The 16,911-nt window shown below is 52.6% G+C and overlaps 1 protein-coding gene and 1 long non-coding RNA gene across 2 annotated transcripts; one reads left to right on the top strand and one right to left on the bottom strand.

Moving 5' to 3' along the window:
- The first annotated feature begins 73 nt into the window (after positions 1-73).
- Positions 74-6,537, top strand: LOC136793834 (uncharacterized). Its single transcript, XR_010839776.1, has 4 exons — positions 74-141; positions 697-849; positions 2,157-2,245; positions 6,215-6,537. It is a non-coding gene; the product is annotated as an uncharacterized lncRNA (long non-coding RNA).
- Positions 2,411-14,671, bottom strand: CALML4 (calmodulin like 4). The gene is given in 6 exon segments (XM_059058582.2): positions 2,411-2,721; positions 5,397-5,585; positions 7,205-7,345; positions 11,920-11,950; positions 12,054-12,381; positions 13,366-14,671. Coding segments are annotated over 5 exon segments (594 nt in total). The 5' UTR covers positions 12,189-12,381; positions 13,366-14,671; the 3' UTR covers positions 2,411-2,623.
- Positions 14,672-16,911: the final 2,240 nt, after the last annotated feature.

Raw genomic sequence — 16,911 nt, 5'->3', positions numbered from 1 at the left:
CTTCTGTAAAATACACTGCTGCGTATACAAGGGGACGATCCCTATGAGAAAAAGTGACAATGCTTTGTGCTTCCAGAGCCCCTTTGATCCAGAGATTTCAAAGCATGACAAGTAACTCATTCTCTTGCAACATGCTTTGAGGTAAGTAATGAATATACAGCTATCATTCCCTTCTTACTGAAATATGGCTATAGCTTTGTAATGAACCACAGCATCCGTTTAGTCTTAAATCTGTTTAATCTGCAATTTGATTGTTAAGAGCACTGTGGCCTTTTTTTGCAAACAATACTTGGTGCTAGGTAAACCAACAGGAATTTCAGGAATGAGCATGAAACCCAGACATGGGGTAGTGTCAGTCTTTCCTGGGGTACAGGTTTAAATCAGAGCACATCCCAGGATCTTGGAATCCTACCCACTGAACACCCTTAATAAGGAACACTGAGTCAGTGGACACGAGCCCTAGGTTCTCAAGGCCATTACACACCACTTATGTTTTTTTGGCAAGGTCTACTTCAGATTCCTGTTAGGCAAATGAGATTCATAAAACTTGCTTTGAAACCATACGGGGACCATTCAGTGGCATATAAAGACAAAGCTTTGAGGGAACGTACCCTCGTTTATTGTTATAGCCCAGAACTTCCTTTTCCTGTCCCATCTAAATCACAGGTATCTACTGTCTAATCCTTGGTATTCCAGAGTGGCTGTGCAGGACTAACTTCCTCAAGTCCATGATGAGTTAAAAAGAAATGTGGCGCACTAGGACCCTTGAGCCTTGCCTGAAAGTGAAATGTAGCAGTTCAACATGCGGTGCCAACATCTGCCCAGCCCTCAGATGGATTTACCATGAAGGTAATGAAGTTTAAGCACCAGGGCCCCTCACTTGCTCTGGTCTCTTCCAGGGTCCCAGGAGCAGCCCTAGTAATTCTATATTTCTACTGTAATAGTCTTAAAGAAGGCTGCCGAATTGTATAACCCTCAGACCCCCACAAAACCTGGGTCTGCCCCTGTACCGTGTGAGCCTAAGATCCTCAGCCTGACGATCACAAGGTCACCTACTTGGTGTTTTGGGGCCCATATACTGCCTGCCCCCACAGGAGCCTCCTCTACAGCTCCTAGGAATTCCTACTCACTCCATTGGCAGTTACACTGTTGGGGAAATGAAAGCGGCACTCCTTTCTCAGGACCTCCATTTGGTCTGAGGCCGTGCAGCATCGTGAGATAGCTTCACTAAGACGGTGACTGTTTTGTGCCCTGAAGTTTCCCTTGTTCCTGGCCCTTAGATTTGTGTTCTGTGTAAACCTCCCCAGAGACACACTTCCCTCTTAATTTGGTTTTCTTTTGCTTTAGCCACTAAGGCACAATTAGAAAAAGCCACAGCCCAGAGAGCCCAGTTTGAATCATATAAGGATGAAAATCTCTGTACTTAGAGTTCTGCCCTGCTCCCCCCTCAGCATGCTTGCTGGTGTGTGACTCCAGCCCGTTTTAGGGCTGTGCTGGCGCTAGCAATGGATCCACAGCTTTGATGAGTGCACAGGCAGCACCAGCCTGGAACCCCCTGGCTACATAACTAACTTTAAAAGCCACTTGAGCTGGAAAAGCTCCTGGCAGGACCAGTACCCCTACTATTGTTTTCCAGGGCTCTCGCTGGGTCATGGCTGTGGCCTGTTCCATCCCCTTATTACTTTCCATTAGTCCTGAGGAAATGGCTTGAAGCCATTATCAGTTTGGCCCACTTGAGCCAGACCATCCTAGTCCCATGAACCTCTCTGATAATGGGTCAGGGAGCAGCTCAAAATTCTGACAGAAGCATCATAACAGGTCTTCTCAAGCTCTGCAAGGCCTCAGTGAATGCAATTCGTCACATCTGGTTTCCTTTGGTTTGGGGTGTAATCAGATCACTCTTCCCAGGGTTTAGCTGATGCTGCCTTGTTTTAAACCTGTTTTTTATCCTGTTTATGAATGAATATCCTGAACTACATTAGTATGCACTGGGAATGAGAATTTGTATGTGACCCTGTGGTGCTGCAAGAACTGTTGCCATAGTTTGAGCTCTCTGCTTGTTGCTGTTTCTCAGCTAGCTTTATCTTGGAAATGCGGAAGATGATTCTAGCACCCAAATACAGAATATTAGTCTTTTGGTAAATTGCCCTTTTTAGGAGAAGCACGACCATGGCAAACCAGGATTACACAGTGCTCTACAATTTGCAAAGGCCTTTTGAAGCCCATTCTCAACAGGCTCCATGAGGTAAGAAGTAGGAATCCAACCTCATTGAGGATCCTAAGGCTTTGAGGGGTGAAATGATTTGCCCAAAATCACCTGACTTGGAAGTGGCAGAGTCAGGACTGGAACCCTGGCCCAACTCTAAACCACAGGCTCTTTCCATGATATAAAGGGCTAGACTGATGGTAGTTAGTTATTAAAATCAGTAAAAATCTTTTATTAAAGACATACTAAAACTGTAGCTGAAATCATTTCGTTTCCTTAAGTTACCCTCTGCTGTGGTCAGGTATGTCATCTCGCTGTGTTTGCCATCTCCCGCAAGTGAAAGGAATGCTTTTCTTTTTAAAGATTCATCAGTCTGAGTTTTCTGGCCCAGGGGAGGCTCTCTTGCCTTCTCCTCATTCAGTAGTCCCGCACAGGAATGGTGATCTTGTGGACAAATTCGTCATACTTCACTTTGCCATTAGGTTCAATATCTGCTTCCCTGAAAAGATCATTCACTGCAATAAATCACATTAATTTTTCAGTTTAGCTATAGCGTTATGTTAAAGGACATCCAGTTGGGGGTTGGGACTCCCTGGAGGTCTTCCCTGAGCGTCTAATTGACTGTTCCCGTAGATGAGGAAATAAACCAGTGGAGGGAACGGGACAACCCACCCCCTACCCTTTGGAGACCATGTATCCAATTTTGAGTTCATCAGGCTTTCTGCAGGGGCCAGGGTAGGGGTGGGTGTACTGGTAAGGATCCAGTCACTGAAACCACCCTGTGCTTTTTTTTTTTTCCCCTTCAGAAAATGTCTGGCCCCTGTGCCAGTATTTCCAGAAAGCTTTGGCATGAATTTTACCTTCTACAGCCCACCCTCTCAGCCCCCTGCAGAACAGACACCCTCTGCAGCAACATCCCGGGCCCCACAGCCCAGTCTTTGGCCTGCCCCTGATCTGCCAGTCTGCCTTCCAACTTGACACTCCCACCCACCCCGAGGGGGCTTGGTGACAAGTGGTACCTGCCACCATCACCTCTTTTAAAAAGTGTGCATTTTGGGGGTGGGGTAGTGTAAGAGAAAATATATTCAACTGTGTCTAAGTTCAAAGCCTACAAAAAACTGCCATTGTTCTCTAATGTTGCTCAAAAAAAAAAAAAGCAAAACCCCTCCATTTACAGGTTCTGGATCCCTGGGACAAAATACTAGCTTGTCCCGGGAGTTATCGAGAAGAGCCATTTCAGCTTACACTTTTCCACGGTGGCTTCTCAGGACCATCCTCACCCTCTTACAAAACTCTCACTGCTCTGTGTTAACTTCTCTGGCCCCGGGCATCCCTAACATAATCCTGAGTAGTTGTTAGAAAATATCCTGTGACTTCCTGCTTAACCATCCTCTTCCAAAAATGTAATTACTGTGCTCTGTGCTTAAGCTGATAGTACTTCTGAGTATTTTCAGAATGTTGAGACTGTAATTTATCTTATTTCATAGAGATGCTTCTACCCATCAACCACTTGGTTAAAACCGTCCCAATGGACAGGTCTAACACCAACCACTGCAGCCTCCAACTGTCCAGAAGAGGGGCAACTGGAGTCTGATGATGCCTTCTGGGTAGAACGGTGGTTCCCTGTGAACCCACAAAGAACCAGGTCGCAAAGGAGGCCTCCCTCCCAGCCATCTCAGCAGCTCCAAGGATGCTTCTGTAGTAAAACTGAAGCTTTTCTTTCAATCACTGAGGGTAAAGGAGTCTTACTTCTAGTATCATCTTTCCTTCTCCCACAGCCAGAGGAAGGGACATCAGTCTCTGTCTGGAAGACATTGTCAGTTTCTTTGTAATGTTTCTTTACTTGTTAAACAAATGAGAGAGATGTTTGAGTTTGGGGGCCATGGTACTGCCTTAGACAGAGATCATTAACTAAGAATTAAGGCCCCTGCTGGCCCTCTGCTAACAAACACTCCACTTGGTATATACATAAAAGGCCAAGCAGTGTCCTCAGAGCCGGGGAGGGAAGGAGAGCCCGTGTTTCCCTGTTCACATTAAAACAGCCACAATGAAAGATGAGATCGTGATAGCTGCCGGCCTGAAAAAGCGGGGGAAGCTCCATCTGCCTTCTCATGCTTTGCGCTGTGCCTTTGTGCCTGCAGATAAAATCTCAGCAGACTGCTTTATAGAATGTTAGCTCTTGGAGGGACCTGAGGGATTGTCTATTGTAACCTCATTTCCCAACGAGGAAACTGAGGAGGGTGAGAGAGGTTAAGAAACTCACCTGAGGTCCCCCAGAATGAGGGGGAGCCAGGATTCAAGTCTGTTTGTTGTGATTTAACCAAAGGCTAAAGGCCCATCACTATTGAAGCCGTTTTCCTCCTGCCTCAATCATAGGCAGTGGGCCAGCGGCCTAACTAGAAATCCCAGCCTCTGGGGTTGGTGGGTGTGGACTCTGGCAGCGACCTGGCATGGCTGCCGTGGCTGGACCGAGGGGCCCACCAGGCAGGCTGGGAGAACACCTACAAAGGGCCCAACATTGGGGTTGCCCTTACCATGGACATTGGGCTTTCCTAGAAGACCCAAGCCCCTCATCCTCTCTGAGGTAGGAAGGCAGGGAAGGTAAGAGTCAAAGACCACCACGGACACCCTTTCTGGAAAAGCTCTTAGAGCTGGCTGAGTCGTGAGGAAAGAGAGCAAAGTAACATCTCAATTTAGAAACTGGGCAGCAGTAGCAGCTTCAGGAGACAGCTGTGGTGAGAGGAAAGAGCCTGAGAGGGGCTGGGGGGCCGGGGGCCGAGTGTCTAATAGACCTGCATGTAGCTCCCAGCTCTGTTACTCACAAGCCACTCACTGCACCTGTTTAATCAGTATGAGGGGGACGCTAGTGCTCCCAGAGATGTCATAATCACTAAATGAAGGCCCCCAGTGAAAGTTTAGAACACAGTGTGATGCCCAAGTAGATCATAACTGGGTTTCCCCAAGCCGTCCCTTCGCCCTGGCTAATTTCTCCTGCCACCCACAGGGTCCCTAGTTCTTTTCTGGGATCCAATCCAGAGTTCACCAAGCCCAACATCTAGTCAACAACCTTCGGGGCATCCATCAAATGCAGTGCCTACATAACCCAGGTGGCGTGGATTGGGCTTTGGTGTCCTTTCCCCAACCCCTTAATCACCTCCTGCTGTTGGGAAAGAGGGACCCAGGCCATTACCTTCTTTGTGGGTGAGCTTCTCTCCCAGTTTCATGAGTTTTGACCGCAGTTCAGACGCCATGATGTAGCCTTTCTTCTCCTTGTCCGCCATCAACATGGCCAAAAGAATTTCCTTCTCTGGGTCCTCTTGTTTTATTTGCATGTGCATAATGGTCAGGAAAGTAGAGAAATCCAGCTCTCCATTTCTGTCTAGGAAACCCCCAAACACAGCAGAGTGAGCAGGGAGGAAAAGGCTTCTCTTGAGGAAGGCAGCTGGGTTCCTGCCTGCATGGCCAGCTCGAGGGCCACCTAACTCAGGAAGCACCATGAGGGAGGCAGTGGTCATGGGGAAGAGGATGCAGCCTGTCCTGCTGAGTTCCCACCATGGATACGCCTCAGTTAATCCTCCCAGCAACCCCGTAGTGACTGGTTATCATCGCATTTTGCCCACTAAGGAGACAGAAGTTCAGAACCTAGAGTCACCTCAGAGCAGTGGCAGGACCAGGATGAAGCACCGCCTCCTCTACCCACTTCTGGATGCTTCTCTCCTGCCCTGAACTGGAGGGAAGTACACCAACATGTCTATTCCCCCTTTTGGCAGCCACTGTAACACATCTACAAAGATGGACAGATGACCCCCACCTGGGGCCTCAAGCCTCTGTCCCACCCAGGCTGTTCACCTCACTCAGCCTCACTACTTCCCTCACTGCGGCCTCCACCCCAGTACCCCCAGCCCACACCCCTCCTCCAGGCATGCCTGGGGACCTCAGCCCAGGCTCGGGCTGGGCTACAACTGCAGGAAGTCAGAACTGCCCCTGACCACAGCTTCCTATTTGCAGGAGACAGAAACCAGAGGAAACCACCACCACTTCAGAGATGGAAGCAGCGGATCTCAGTTGCTGAGCGCCCCATCACCGGGCTTGAGGCCTTCAGAGGCCCCACCCCCAGGCCCAGGCTGGCCTCAGGACAGGCTCCCAGTACTACTTCAAGCACCCTTGGATGGGACCTCAGGATAATGCTAGCAGATGGTGGGAACCCATCTGAGAGATGAGAAAACTGAGGTCCCGATGGGCTCTTGATCAGGTGTTCTTTCCAAGCCACCCCTCTTTCCTTCCTGAGTGTCCAGCCACCAATGCAAACAGCCATCCTGGCCTCTGACATCCCTCCCTCTTTTTCTTTAAAAAATAAAAACCCACCAGCAACAAAAAAAAAACTTGTTTTTGGTTATGAAAAGTCCTGTATGTTTCTACTTTCAAAACAGAGGAAACAAGGGGGAATGAAAACCCCATAATCGCATCACCAGAGAACCACTTGGAGATCAGAATTGGGTTCCAAGCCTGATTCCACCATTGGCGTAAGCACTTGGGCAAGTTACCTAACGGGCTCTGAATCTTGATCTTTGTCTGTAAAACCCGGATTAGGATAGTGCCTCCTTCATTGGGTTGTTGAGCTAAGCACCTGACAAATAGTAAAGGGACATTGTTCTATCAAAACAACTTTGGGATCACTCAGCACTATCTGGACTTCAGGTGGGTGATAACCTTGCTGGAAGGCCTAGACCCCCTGGTCCTCTGGGATTGGGGGTGTCACCGGTTGCTGTGAGGATTCAAGGAAGCCCGAGTGATACACAGCACACCTGGCCAGGTGCCTCCACAGCACCCAGCCGGTGAGCTCCAGCTACAACCTAGCCCTCAAACTTCTGAGCTGTTTACATCCCGATCATCTGCACTTGCCTGCCGGGCCCTCCCCAGGACCACAGCTGTGGGGCTCAGAGCCCACCCTCAGCCCAGACTCCTTCCCTGGCAACTGACCCGGCCCAGCCCACTCACCTATCCCGTGAGTCTGCAGGTGCCGCTGCACCTCCCCCGGCGTCGGGCTGGCCCCCAGGCACCTCATCACCATCAGGAGGTCAGTGGCTTTCATCTTCCCCCGCTGCTGCTTGTCGTACAGGGAGAAGCATTCCTTGTACTCTACCAAAGCCCAGAAGGGAGAATCAGGAGCCTTCTTTCACCCTCCACCCCGCTTCTCTGTCCTCTCCCCTTCTTTCTGCCCCTCCCCTTCCTTTTGCCTGCTCCTCTCTCCTCTTCCCCTCCTAGAGTGGCCAGACAGCAAAGAAAAATCCAGGGCTGCCAGGGAAAACCGAATTTCAGATATTCTAAAAAATGTATTCATTGTTTAAGTCGATCCCAAGTTTTGCATGGGATATACTTATAAAGGTATGTGTTGTTTATCTGAAATTTACATTTAACTAAGTGTCCTGTTTCTTCTGCCAGCCCTCTCCCCTCCCTCTTCTGACTTCCCTTCTGCCTCCTCCCTCTCGCCCTCCCTGCTCCCTTCCTCAGTCGACTACAACCAGAGGAAAGCTCTCTCTCACCCTCCAGGGCCAGCCCAGGGAGACAGGAGCCCACAGCAGGGCACCAGACTCCCAGGGGACCTTGGCAAAGACAGCTTATGTGGGAAACAGGGACAATAATGCCTCAGGGCTACTGGTCCTCCTTTCTGGGAAGGACCAGAAATCCCCTCTGGGCAGGCCTGGCAGAGAGGCTCTCATGTGTGGTGACAATAATCACAGCTGTGGGCACTTCTGAGTCTACTGCGCCAGCCGCCGGCCTCCAGGCTGCTGAACTCTCAAGCTGCTCTGACACAGGCCCTGGCCCTCTTCAAGACTTCAAGAGCTACTGCCAGGAAGTCATCCCAGGCTCTCCTGAGATCCTGCTTGCTGCTCTCCCCAAACCCTCTCTTGGCTGCTCGGGGTGAAGTAGCCTCCAGATCCACAGCCCCCCGGGCCCGGCAGAACCGACCCCCACCTGCATCTCCCCCGACCCCCAGCCCTGGAGGCACAGTGAGGCCAGCTGTGAGCTTGGGAAGATGAGGGGCCCCTCACAGAGGTTCTGACCAGGGGCTGTGGGTAAGGACCTCATCAGAATTGGTCAAGTCTCCCTTCTCGTCCAGTCCCTGGGGCCCACGGGGTAGAGCTCCTGCTTGAGCCCCGCTTGGGAATGTGCAGGGCCCTGCGCTGTACTAAGCACCCTGCTCTCTCCCGCTTCCCACACCCAGCTGGTTCCTCAGAGGCCTAGGCCAGTGGTTCCTGAGCTGATAATAACAAAACCAGCAACCGCAGCTCCCGCTACTGGCACTTGCCCCCCAGGCCCTTGTGGAATCCTCACTGTGGCCCTGTGGGGGTGGTACCTTCGTTATCCCCGTGGCGCGGATGGGGCAAGGAAGGCTGGAGCAACAGAAGACGCGCATGGGCAGCCGGCTCTGCCCGGAGGCCACGCTGGATCTCCACTCCCGGGCAGAAGCCACCAGAGGGCAGCAGAGCCGGAGAGACAGCAAAAGTTAGCCCAGACCTAGGGCCCTTTCATGGTTCCTGCTTAAGGCCTCTCTTGGCAGCGGAGGATTTCAGGGAGGTTGCTAATCAAAGGCAGGCCAGGCAGTGGGGTTCAGAGACAATTAGCTGCTTTTGTGCCCGTGGAGAGGTTGAATGGGAACCTTCTACCCTTTCAGAACTTTCCAGAGCCTGAGCTTCGGAGGGGCAGACCACCAACAGGACCTGGTGGCAGGGGCTGGAGTGGCCCAGGGGAAGAAGGGCCAGAGCCTGGCCTAACCCCACCTTTGGTTCCTGCAAAACCTAATTCCCTCCAAGAAGGCCCAGTGCCAGAGGGGATGGGGGCAGAGAGAGAGGGCCACCATGTGTGCAGGGCTTAAACTCAGCTCTCCCCCTCCCAGGGACCACTGTTGGCCACCCCACCTTGTCTTCTGTCTGGTTTGCCTCTGCACGAGGGGTGGCCCCGCTGCCTTCCTGAGACCTCATCCTATGACAGTTGACCATCTTCCGACAGTGGCCAGGTGGGGACATCACATTCTTGGGGCCTGGAATCACCAGACTCTACAGGGGGGCACATTGCCCCCTGCCCCCATGCCCTGCACCACAGGGGCCCGTGGTCCCTGATATCAGCAGGGCTAGGGTCAAATGGGGACCCATCTCCTCAGTTACATTAGATGTGTTCTGCCTTCCTGCCTTTAGATATCTGGGAGTCTGGCTCTGAACTTGGAGTCCTGTGCTGGAACAACAGGGCTCTTCTCCTTCCACCCCCTGCCCCGCCCACCCCCAGACCTCCACACCTCCTTCCTTTCCCTGCCTGGCTCTCCTTCTGATAGGCCAGCCGGCCATCCAACATCCTGTTTATTTTACTACTTTCCTTTGTTGCCCCCCCCCCGCCCCCATCCCTACAAGGTGAACCCTGTGAGCACAGGAATTTGGGGCTATTATGTGCACTGCTATATTTTTAATGCCTAGAACTGGGCTGGCACAAAGAAAGGACTCATAACTGTTGAATGAAAGAACAAATTGGGTTAAATAAATTGAATTTTAAATCCCCTTTAGGTTTTCCCTTTGCAAATACAAATACCCCAAGGCAAGAAAGAATCCTCCCCAGGGCCTAGGATAACACCAGTTGTAGGCTTGGAATGTAACAACCAGCTCTGATGATATATGTACGTAGTTTAAGTTTTATAGACTTAAGGATGTATAGCACAAATTTACAAATCATAAAATATACTCTTGATTATAAATTCCATCTAGCCAATTGATTATCAGTGAGTTTTGACAGCTCTCATAGCCATTGCCAACCTACAGTTTTGATTTAACCATAAGTGAGGTAGGCTGCATGCCAATGAATGCCACTCTTTTCCCAATGACTATACTATTATTACATCTGATAAGTGATCTACTATTAAACTACTTCTCGGCCTTTGTGCAAATTATATTCATTAAGCTGAAATCTCTTTCAAATCTTCAGCACTATTGACTGCAAGAGATTTCTTTTATATATATATAAATTTATTTGGGGCTGCACTGGGTCTTCGTTGCTGCGCGCAGGCTTTCTCTAGTTGCGGCGAGCAGGGGCTACCGTTTGTTGTGGTGCACAGGCCTCTCATTAAGGTGGCTTCTCTTGCTGTGGAGCACGGGCACTAGGCACGCGTGCTTCAGTAGTTGTGGCACACAGGCTCAGTGGCCATGGCTCACGGGTCCAGCCGCTCTGCGGCACGTGGGATCTTCCCGGACCGGGGCACGAACCCGTGTCCCCTGCAATGGCAGGCAGATTCTTAACCACTGCGCCACCAGGGAATCCCCAAGAGATATCTTTTAAAAATGTTTATACAGATGGAGGGATTGGAGCATTCTTTCATCTTCCATTATTTAATAATGGCTGATTTTAACAACCAGCTCACAAATTTCTTAAAACCGTACCATGTGGCTCACGCTAGCAAGAGCAAGCTGGCCCAAGCGTACGTCTGGGTGACACCCAGGCCCAGTGTCAGGCACGTGGCTGACATCTGCTGTCTCTCTCACTCACAGCAGCCTGGCGAGGCAGTGTCATTAGCCTCACTTCACAGATGAGACAACTGAGGCTCAGAGGTGACTGGACCCCAGGTCCACTGCCTCCAAGGTCCCTGGTCTTCCCACTCCAGTCTTTCATTCATTAACATTTGTGGTCACTTGCTTTGTGTCAGACATTAAGATACAAAGGGGAACTTACCTTCTTCCCTTCTGGGAGGTTCAGAGGCCCCAAAGGGAGGGTCAGTGAGCCCCGGAGCCAGGTGTTGGTGGGGGGAGGCTGAGGCTGACAGCTGGACTCCAGTCCCGAGACTCCTCAAGTCTTGCCTCGAGACCTGGGCAAGAGGGTCCCCTGCCCTGGGCCTTGTGTTTTAAGAGTCCCTGCTCTGTTCCCCCTCGTGGGGTAAGGATATCAAGGGGTCTGGTGGGGAGGTGCCTACAACCCACCCACCTACTCTCCCTTATAGAACAAGCTCCTGGTACCCAGAACTCTGGAATCCCTGCCCAGGTAACCCTCAGAGTTCATCTCCCTACTTGAGCTCCGATGGGCCTCCCCAGCCAGGTCTGGGCCCCTGAGTTCTGTGTAACCCAACTCTGTTGGCTTGGCCTTGTGGAAACAGAACCATGCACTGCGGGAAACTGAAGCCTGCTTGGGGACCAGCAGGTCAGGGGACTCCGGGAACAAAGTGCTCCAAACACCAAAACTAGGCTTGCTGTCAGGACAGAAGGGACCTCAGAGAGCACCTAAGCTGACCTTCCCCCCTTTACAGATGAGGAGACTGAGGCCCAGAGCGTAGAAGCATCCTGCCTGAGAGTACAAACCTGGGCTCCTTTCTCTTTCTCAGCCAGTTACAAAGCACCCCCTTTGGTTGGGTCCTCAGCCACAGCCACTTATTGGTGTCTCTCTGTCCATCCCCTTTCCCTCTCTTTCCCCAAATCCATCAAGTTCTGGAGGAAAACCCAGTGAGCTCCCTCTCCTATCACTCCCAGCGTAACACCAACATCTCTTACCTCCGAGCTTTGCCCCCCACCTGCACCTCCAGCCCAGCCCTTCCCTGCAGCAGCCGGCCCCTTGCCTGCGGGTGGGCCCAGCTCTCCCACCAACCTCCTTCCCTCCCACTAACAAAAAACGAGCAGAGCAAATTGCCTAACGAGACCCATATTTTGCCGTGAGTTGCTAATGAAAGAATAAACCAAACCTACCATTAATTTGGTCCTGGGAAAGAAACTTGGCCTGCAACAGAGAGAGGAGAACAGTCAGGGAGGGACTCCACAAAAGCCCCCCCGGCCACCCCAGCCCAGGACAGCCTGACAGGGACACGCAGACCCTCACTCACCATCGCGGGGCCTCCGGCTGCCACCCGTGCGCTCGCTGCTCTCAGAACCGCCTTCCTGCTCCCCTTCCTCCCGGCTTCAAGTCGAAAGTCCGCCAAGCTGGGTGGAGGCCCTGGTTATAAATCCACGGCTGCCATGGAGACCAGGCCCAACGCCAGGGGTCAGATTCCAGCTTCCCGTTCACTGCTGATGCCGGCCTGCCTGGGCTAGTGGCAGGTTGGATTTTGAGAGACGGGCTGCACGAGGGCTTCCCCAGCACTCGATCCTGCATCAGGAGGCTGATGCTCTGTAGCCAGAGGACAAACGCTGCTGTTCCTTCCTGGGAGCCCTCTGTAGACACTAAGAAGGGGTCAGTGACACACAGAAAGGGGGTCCCTGGCCCTGCCTCCAGGGGTCTTTCCTCTCTCTCTCCGGGAACTAAGCTGTGGGCTGACAGGCTCCTCCTAGGTGTCCGGCGCTTCGCACACCACCTTGTAGGTGGAAGGAAACCCCAGTGAGACGCACAGCCGCCTCCACTGCCAGAGCCTCGGGATGCCTTATGCAGAAGGGACACAGCCACTGTTGCTCTAAGGCCCCTCTGCTGAGTGACTCTGGCGTGTCACTTCACTGCTCTGTGCCTCAGTGTCCTGGCCGGGCCTCGTCACAGCTGGGCTGTTGATGGTCAAATGGCCGGTACACCATCAGTTCTCAGCATGTGTGTCAGTTCTCTCCCCTCCTTCTGGTGGGGGGGGGGCGCGGTTTGGAGTGGGGATGCAGTACATGCCTGCGTTGCGGTCTCTGGCCCCACCACAGGCTGCCCGGGGGCTCAGAGGGAGGCCTCTTAAGTGACTTTCCCGGCCAGGAAGTCTCCCGCCTTTTCTTCTTTTCCCTCCTCTCCCCACCACGGCCCCCACCCCTTCCGGCAGAAGCTGCTGACTCTCCCCATTTCTCAGTGGTTTGTGCTGCCTCCCACCCCCACCGAGGAAGTGAGGGGGGCAGTTCCCTGGAGCTACAGCGCTGGGCACAGCTGAGCTCCCCGTTCTTCTCCCAGACACCTATTATATCCCTTGTCCATGGCTGGCGGCTATCCTGCCTGTGGGCTCCGACTCCAGGGTCCACCCACTTTGTCAGGACCACCACGTACGGCTGCACATGTTGTGCACTGTACCAGAGCTCCCGGACCAGGGACAAGTGGGTCCTAGAAAGGGGCTGCACGTGCACAGAGGGATGCGTTGGTAATTGGCACATGGACAGCTGGGGCCCACCCTCCTTTGTCCCTTGACCACCTCCATGTGGAAGGTTCTCTTTTTCTCCACTTCGTGTCTCCCGAGTCACCTGTTCACACCTGTTTCTAGACCCAGAGAATTTCAGCTGGAGGATTCTCACTCTTCCCAGTTGGGCTGAGTAGAGGAGAGACTAGAGGAAGGCAGGAGAGGAGGGGAACTTCTCACTAACAGCCTTACGGGAGAAGAGGAGACGGGATGTCAGGTGGGGGCTTGGAAGGGTGGGGAGCACAGAGCAGAGGCCTGGGGGGAAGGCCGGCAGGGCTGGGCCAAGTGCTTACTTGGAATCACCCTGTGTTTGGCAAGGGTCTCTTGGAGGAGACAATGACTGTTGGGCCTTATAGTAGCCCAGCCTTGAGACCGAAGAGCCCAGAGGCAGCGACAGAGATGACAACAATTTGTTGGATAGGGGATCTTACGTGTCCAAAACAACATCCTGGAGCGACTCCCCACTGTGGATGGAAGACGATAGGCAGGACACGGCAGCAGTTTTCTCTACTCCAGGGGAGGAGGCTACCAGTTACAGGGGGAATTGACTTCAGGTGGGCTCCTCAGTTACCAGGCAAACCAGCAGCTGGGGCAGGGGCAAGCACATAGGTAGTTAGTAGTTACTGATTAAGGCCTATGATTAAGAAGATTAGATGGTTATGAGAGTGAAGCAGGGCCTGGTAGAGCTGGGGACGTACAAAGAGCAAGAGAATACCCATCTTGAGTGGCCTGACCATACACTCCACCCCTACACACCCTATATGACCCTTACAATCTTGGTCTGACCCTCTTCTGCCATATCCCTGGGGTCAGGTATGCAGAGGGCACTGCAACCAAATACCACAAATGCAACAGAGCCAACAGCTGCTAAGGAGTATCAAGAGTCCAAGAGGTGGGCAGACTTTGGAGCCAGGTGCTTATTGGGTCAACTTTTCATGGCAGTCCAGAGGAGGATGACAACAGCATCTCACTGTAGACCCAGCAGTCAGACTCACCGATGGCGAGGCCACCATTGCTGTCCAGTCCACAAACAGATTCGCTCTGCTCAGGTTAGGGACGAAATAGATGTTTTACAGGCACAAGACTGGGGTGAAAATCATGACCCTGAAGCCAAATACAAGCAGTAACAGCATTCTGAGATCACACTACCCCTACCTGTGGTCTGCGTCCCAGCCTGCAGTCCCACACCGCCTGTCCACCCTCAGTCCCCACAAATACTGGAGAGGGCGTATAACAGACCATAGGGTTCATATAATGGTGCTTTCTCCAATAGGGGCCTGGATTAATTACCTTAGTGGTGTTAGGTAGGGCCAAGTGGAGGACAGGTGAAGCCTGTAAGTCCCTTTCTAATCCTATTCCCCATGAAGCGCAAACCCAAACCACCGGGGACCTACCTGCCAGTCCCAAGCCATTTTGTACTGGGTTCCCCTAGGAATAGGTCCAGTGGCCAGGGTGAAAACAAGTTATTGTCCTGATCAGTACTGGTCCTTCGGTGGTCAACAGTTGAACTTGGATGGTGTTGACTAGTTGCTTCTGGCTTAACGTGCTGCAGGCACTGGGTCGACTGCTCCTGGTATGTTCAGTTATAGCTCGGAGGGGCTGAGTTAGCGTCCTGGTCCACATGTCAAGAGAGCGGGTTTCCAGTCTCACTAGCTGGTTAAGTGGTCCATTCATCCCTCCGCTTAGCCCGGCAGCCGGGGCGTTGTAGCGCAGGGGGAAATGCCAGTGTCTGTCATTTTTATCGGCCCATGCCTGAATTTCGTGGCCCATAAAGTGGGTTCCTTGGTCGCTATCAGGGTCCTTTCCCCATAGGGTTGCCCCACCACCATCCACTCCTGGGCTATCCACTGTATCCATCCAGATGCTGTCCGTTGCAGGCCGGCTGGCCACTGCTGCCCACCTGCACCGATTACCCCAGGCCAACCCATCAGTGTATGAAACCTCCCAAGGGATGGAGCCTGTGCCTTCTTCCACTAAAGGTGGTATCTCAGGAGGATCAGCTGTCTCCGTCAAGCCGGTGGGGTCCTCCGTGGTGTAGGTAACCAGGCCTCAGCATGTAACTCTGCACTCAGTGGGCCAGTAGGTCAATGGCTATGTTGACTTCAACAGACATGCCACTCAGTTATGGTTTGGACTTGTGCATGCCTGGACTTGGGCTTCTGGAAGCTATCCTTTAGCCACTCAGCTGTGGGATTCTGAGTACGTACAGTCACTGAGGTGTCTTCTGGGATGTCTTTCACCTGTTGTGAAACATTGTAGATTGCACAGAGCTGTTGTTCCATCACATGGCATCGTTATTCCACCCCCTTCCATGGGTGGGACCAGAAGCCCAAGGGTACTCTTGTGATTACGCTGTTACCACAGGCCCCAACCAAACCATTTCAGGTAACTGGCCACGTCCAACTCACAAGCCTGTCCCTGAGTTCATATCCCTAAATCCCTGGATCTGTTTAATAGCCACCTTGGCTTGGGTGAAGGCATCTTCCTCCCCCACGGTCCTCTCCCACTGAGCTCCCTTCTTTACAGGCTTGAACAAGGGTCAAAAAGTTTGGGCCAAGGGCTTCCCTGGTGGCACAGTGGTTGAGAGTCCGCCTGCCGATGCAGGGAACACGGGTTCGTGTCCCAGTCCGGGAAGATCCCACATGCCGCGGAGCGGCTGGGCCCGTGAAAAAAAAAAAAAAAAAAAAAAATGGGGCCAGATGCGGGATGAAAGGCCTCCAATAGCCCAACAGCCCTAGCCAGGTCTGTAATTGTTTCGGGGTGATGGGTCACAGGTGTGCTTGCATTTTGCCAGTAACTGCTGAGAGTACCACTTTTGGCTTACCTGACCAGATAACACCCAACTATTTGACAGGTCATCCAGGTCTTTGCCTTCTGTCTGCATTCTCCAGCCATCCTTCTGCTGTCAAATGAGCTCCAAGCGTGGGGGCTGCTACTTTGAAACGGGAAACAGATCCTGAGGTTAACAGAATATCATCATGATGGGAGAGAGAGGCATCCCTCCTGATGGTCAGCCGCCTCCGCTCTGGGGGAGAAAAGAGCTCTTCATCTGTGCCTAGGGGACAGGGAGCTCGATGACCTTGTCCCAATCTTCTTCCTCTTCATCAGTGCTCTCTGTAGGGTCCCACGCCTTGGAGTTCCCATTTGGACGGGCCCCAACCATCTGGACTCCCTGTCGGGGAAGCTGCCTTCCCTTCAGTCACGCGGCGTGGCGGGCTAAGTGCCTGCTTCCCATCTTGTGCCCTCAGTCTGGCCATTAACGTTCCGGCAGTTTTGGTTTGGGCCAGCCTGGCATCCCACCTGTAGGCCCCTAACCTGAGCCTCGGGCACTTGCTCAGTGTCTGTGGCCTTTCTCAGCCTCCAAAGCAGCAGCCAGCCCACAGCCACGGCCACCCCTTCCACCGTCTAGCTTCTTTTTCCCCCACAGTAATGGCAGCGACGTCTCTGCAACACCCTCGGGGTGCTCTATGGATTCGCCAGTCTCTTGGCGGCCCCCATTTATCAAGGACAGACGCCGCAGGGCCCCGCACACGAGCAGATGGCCACCCCCAGATTCCTCACAACTTTCCACTTCCCGTCCTTGTTCCCCGACATCTCGGTGCGCCCGGGA

This window comes from Kogia breviceps, chromosome 3 (genome assembly GCF_026419965.1).
Source record: "Kogia breviceps isolate mKogBre1 chromosome 3, mKogBre1 haplotype 1, whole genome shotgun sequence".
Lineage (NCBI taxonomy): Eukaryota > Metazoa > Chordata > Mammalia > Artiodactyla > Physeteridae > Kogia > Kogia breviceps.
This window is presented reverse-complemented; position numbering and strand designations above follow the sequence as displayed.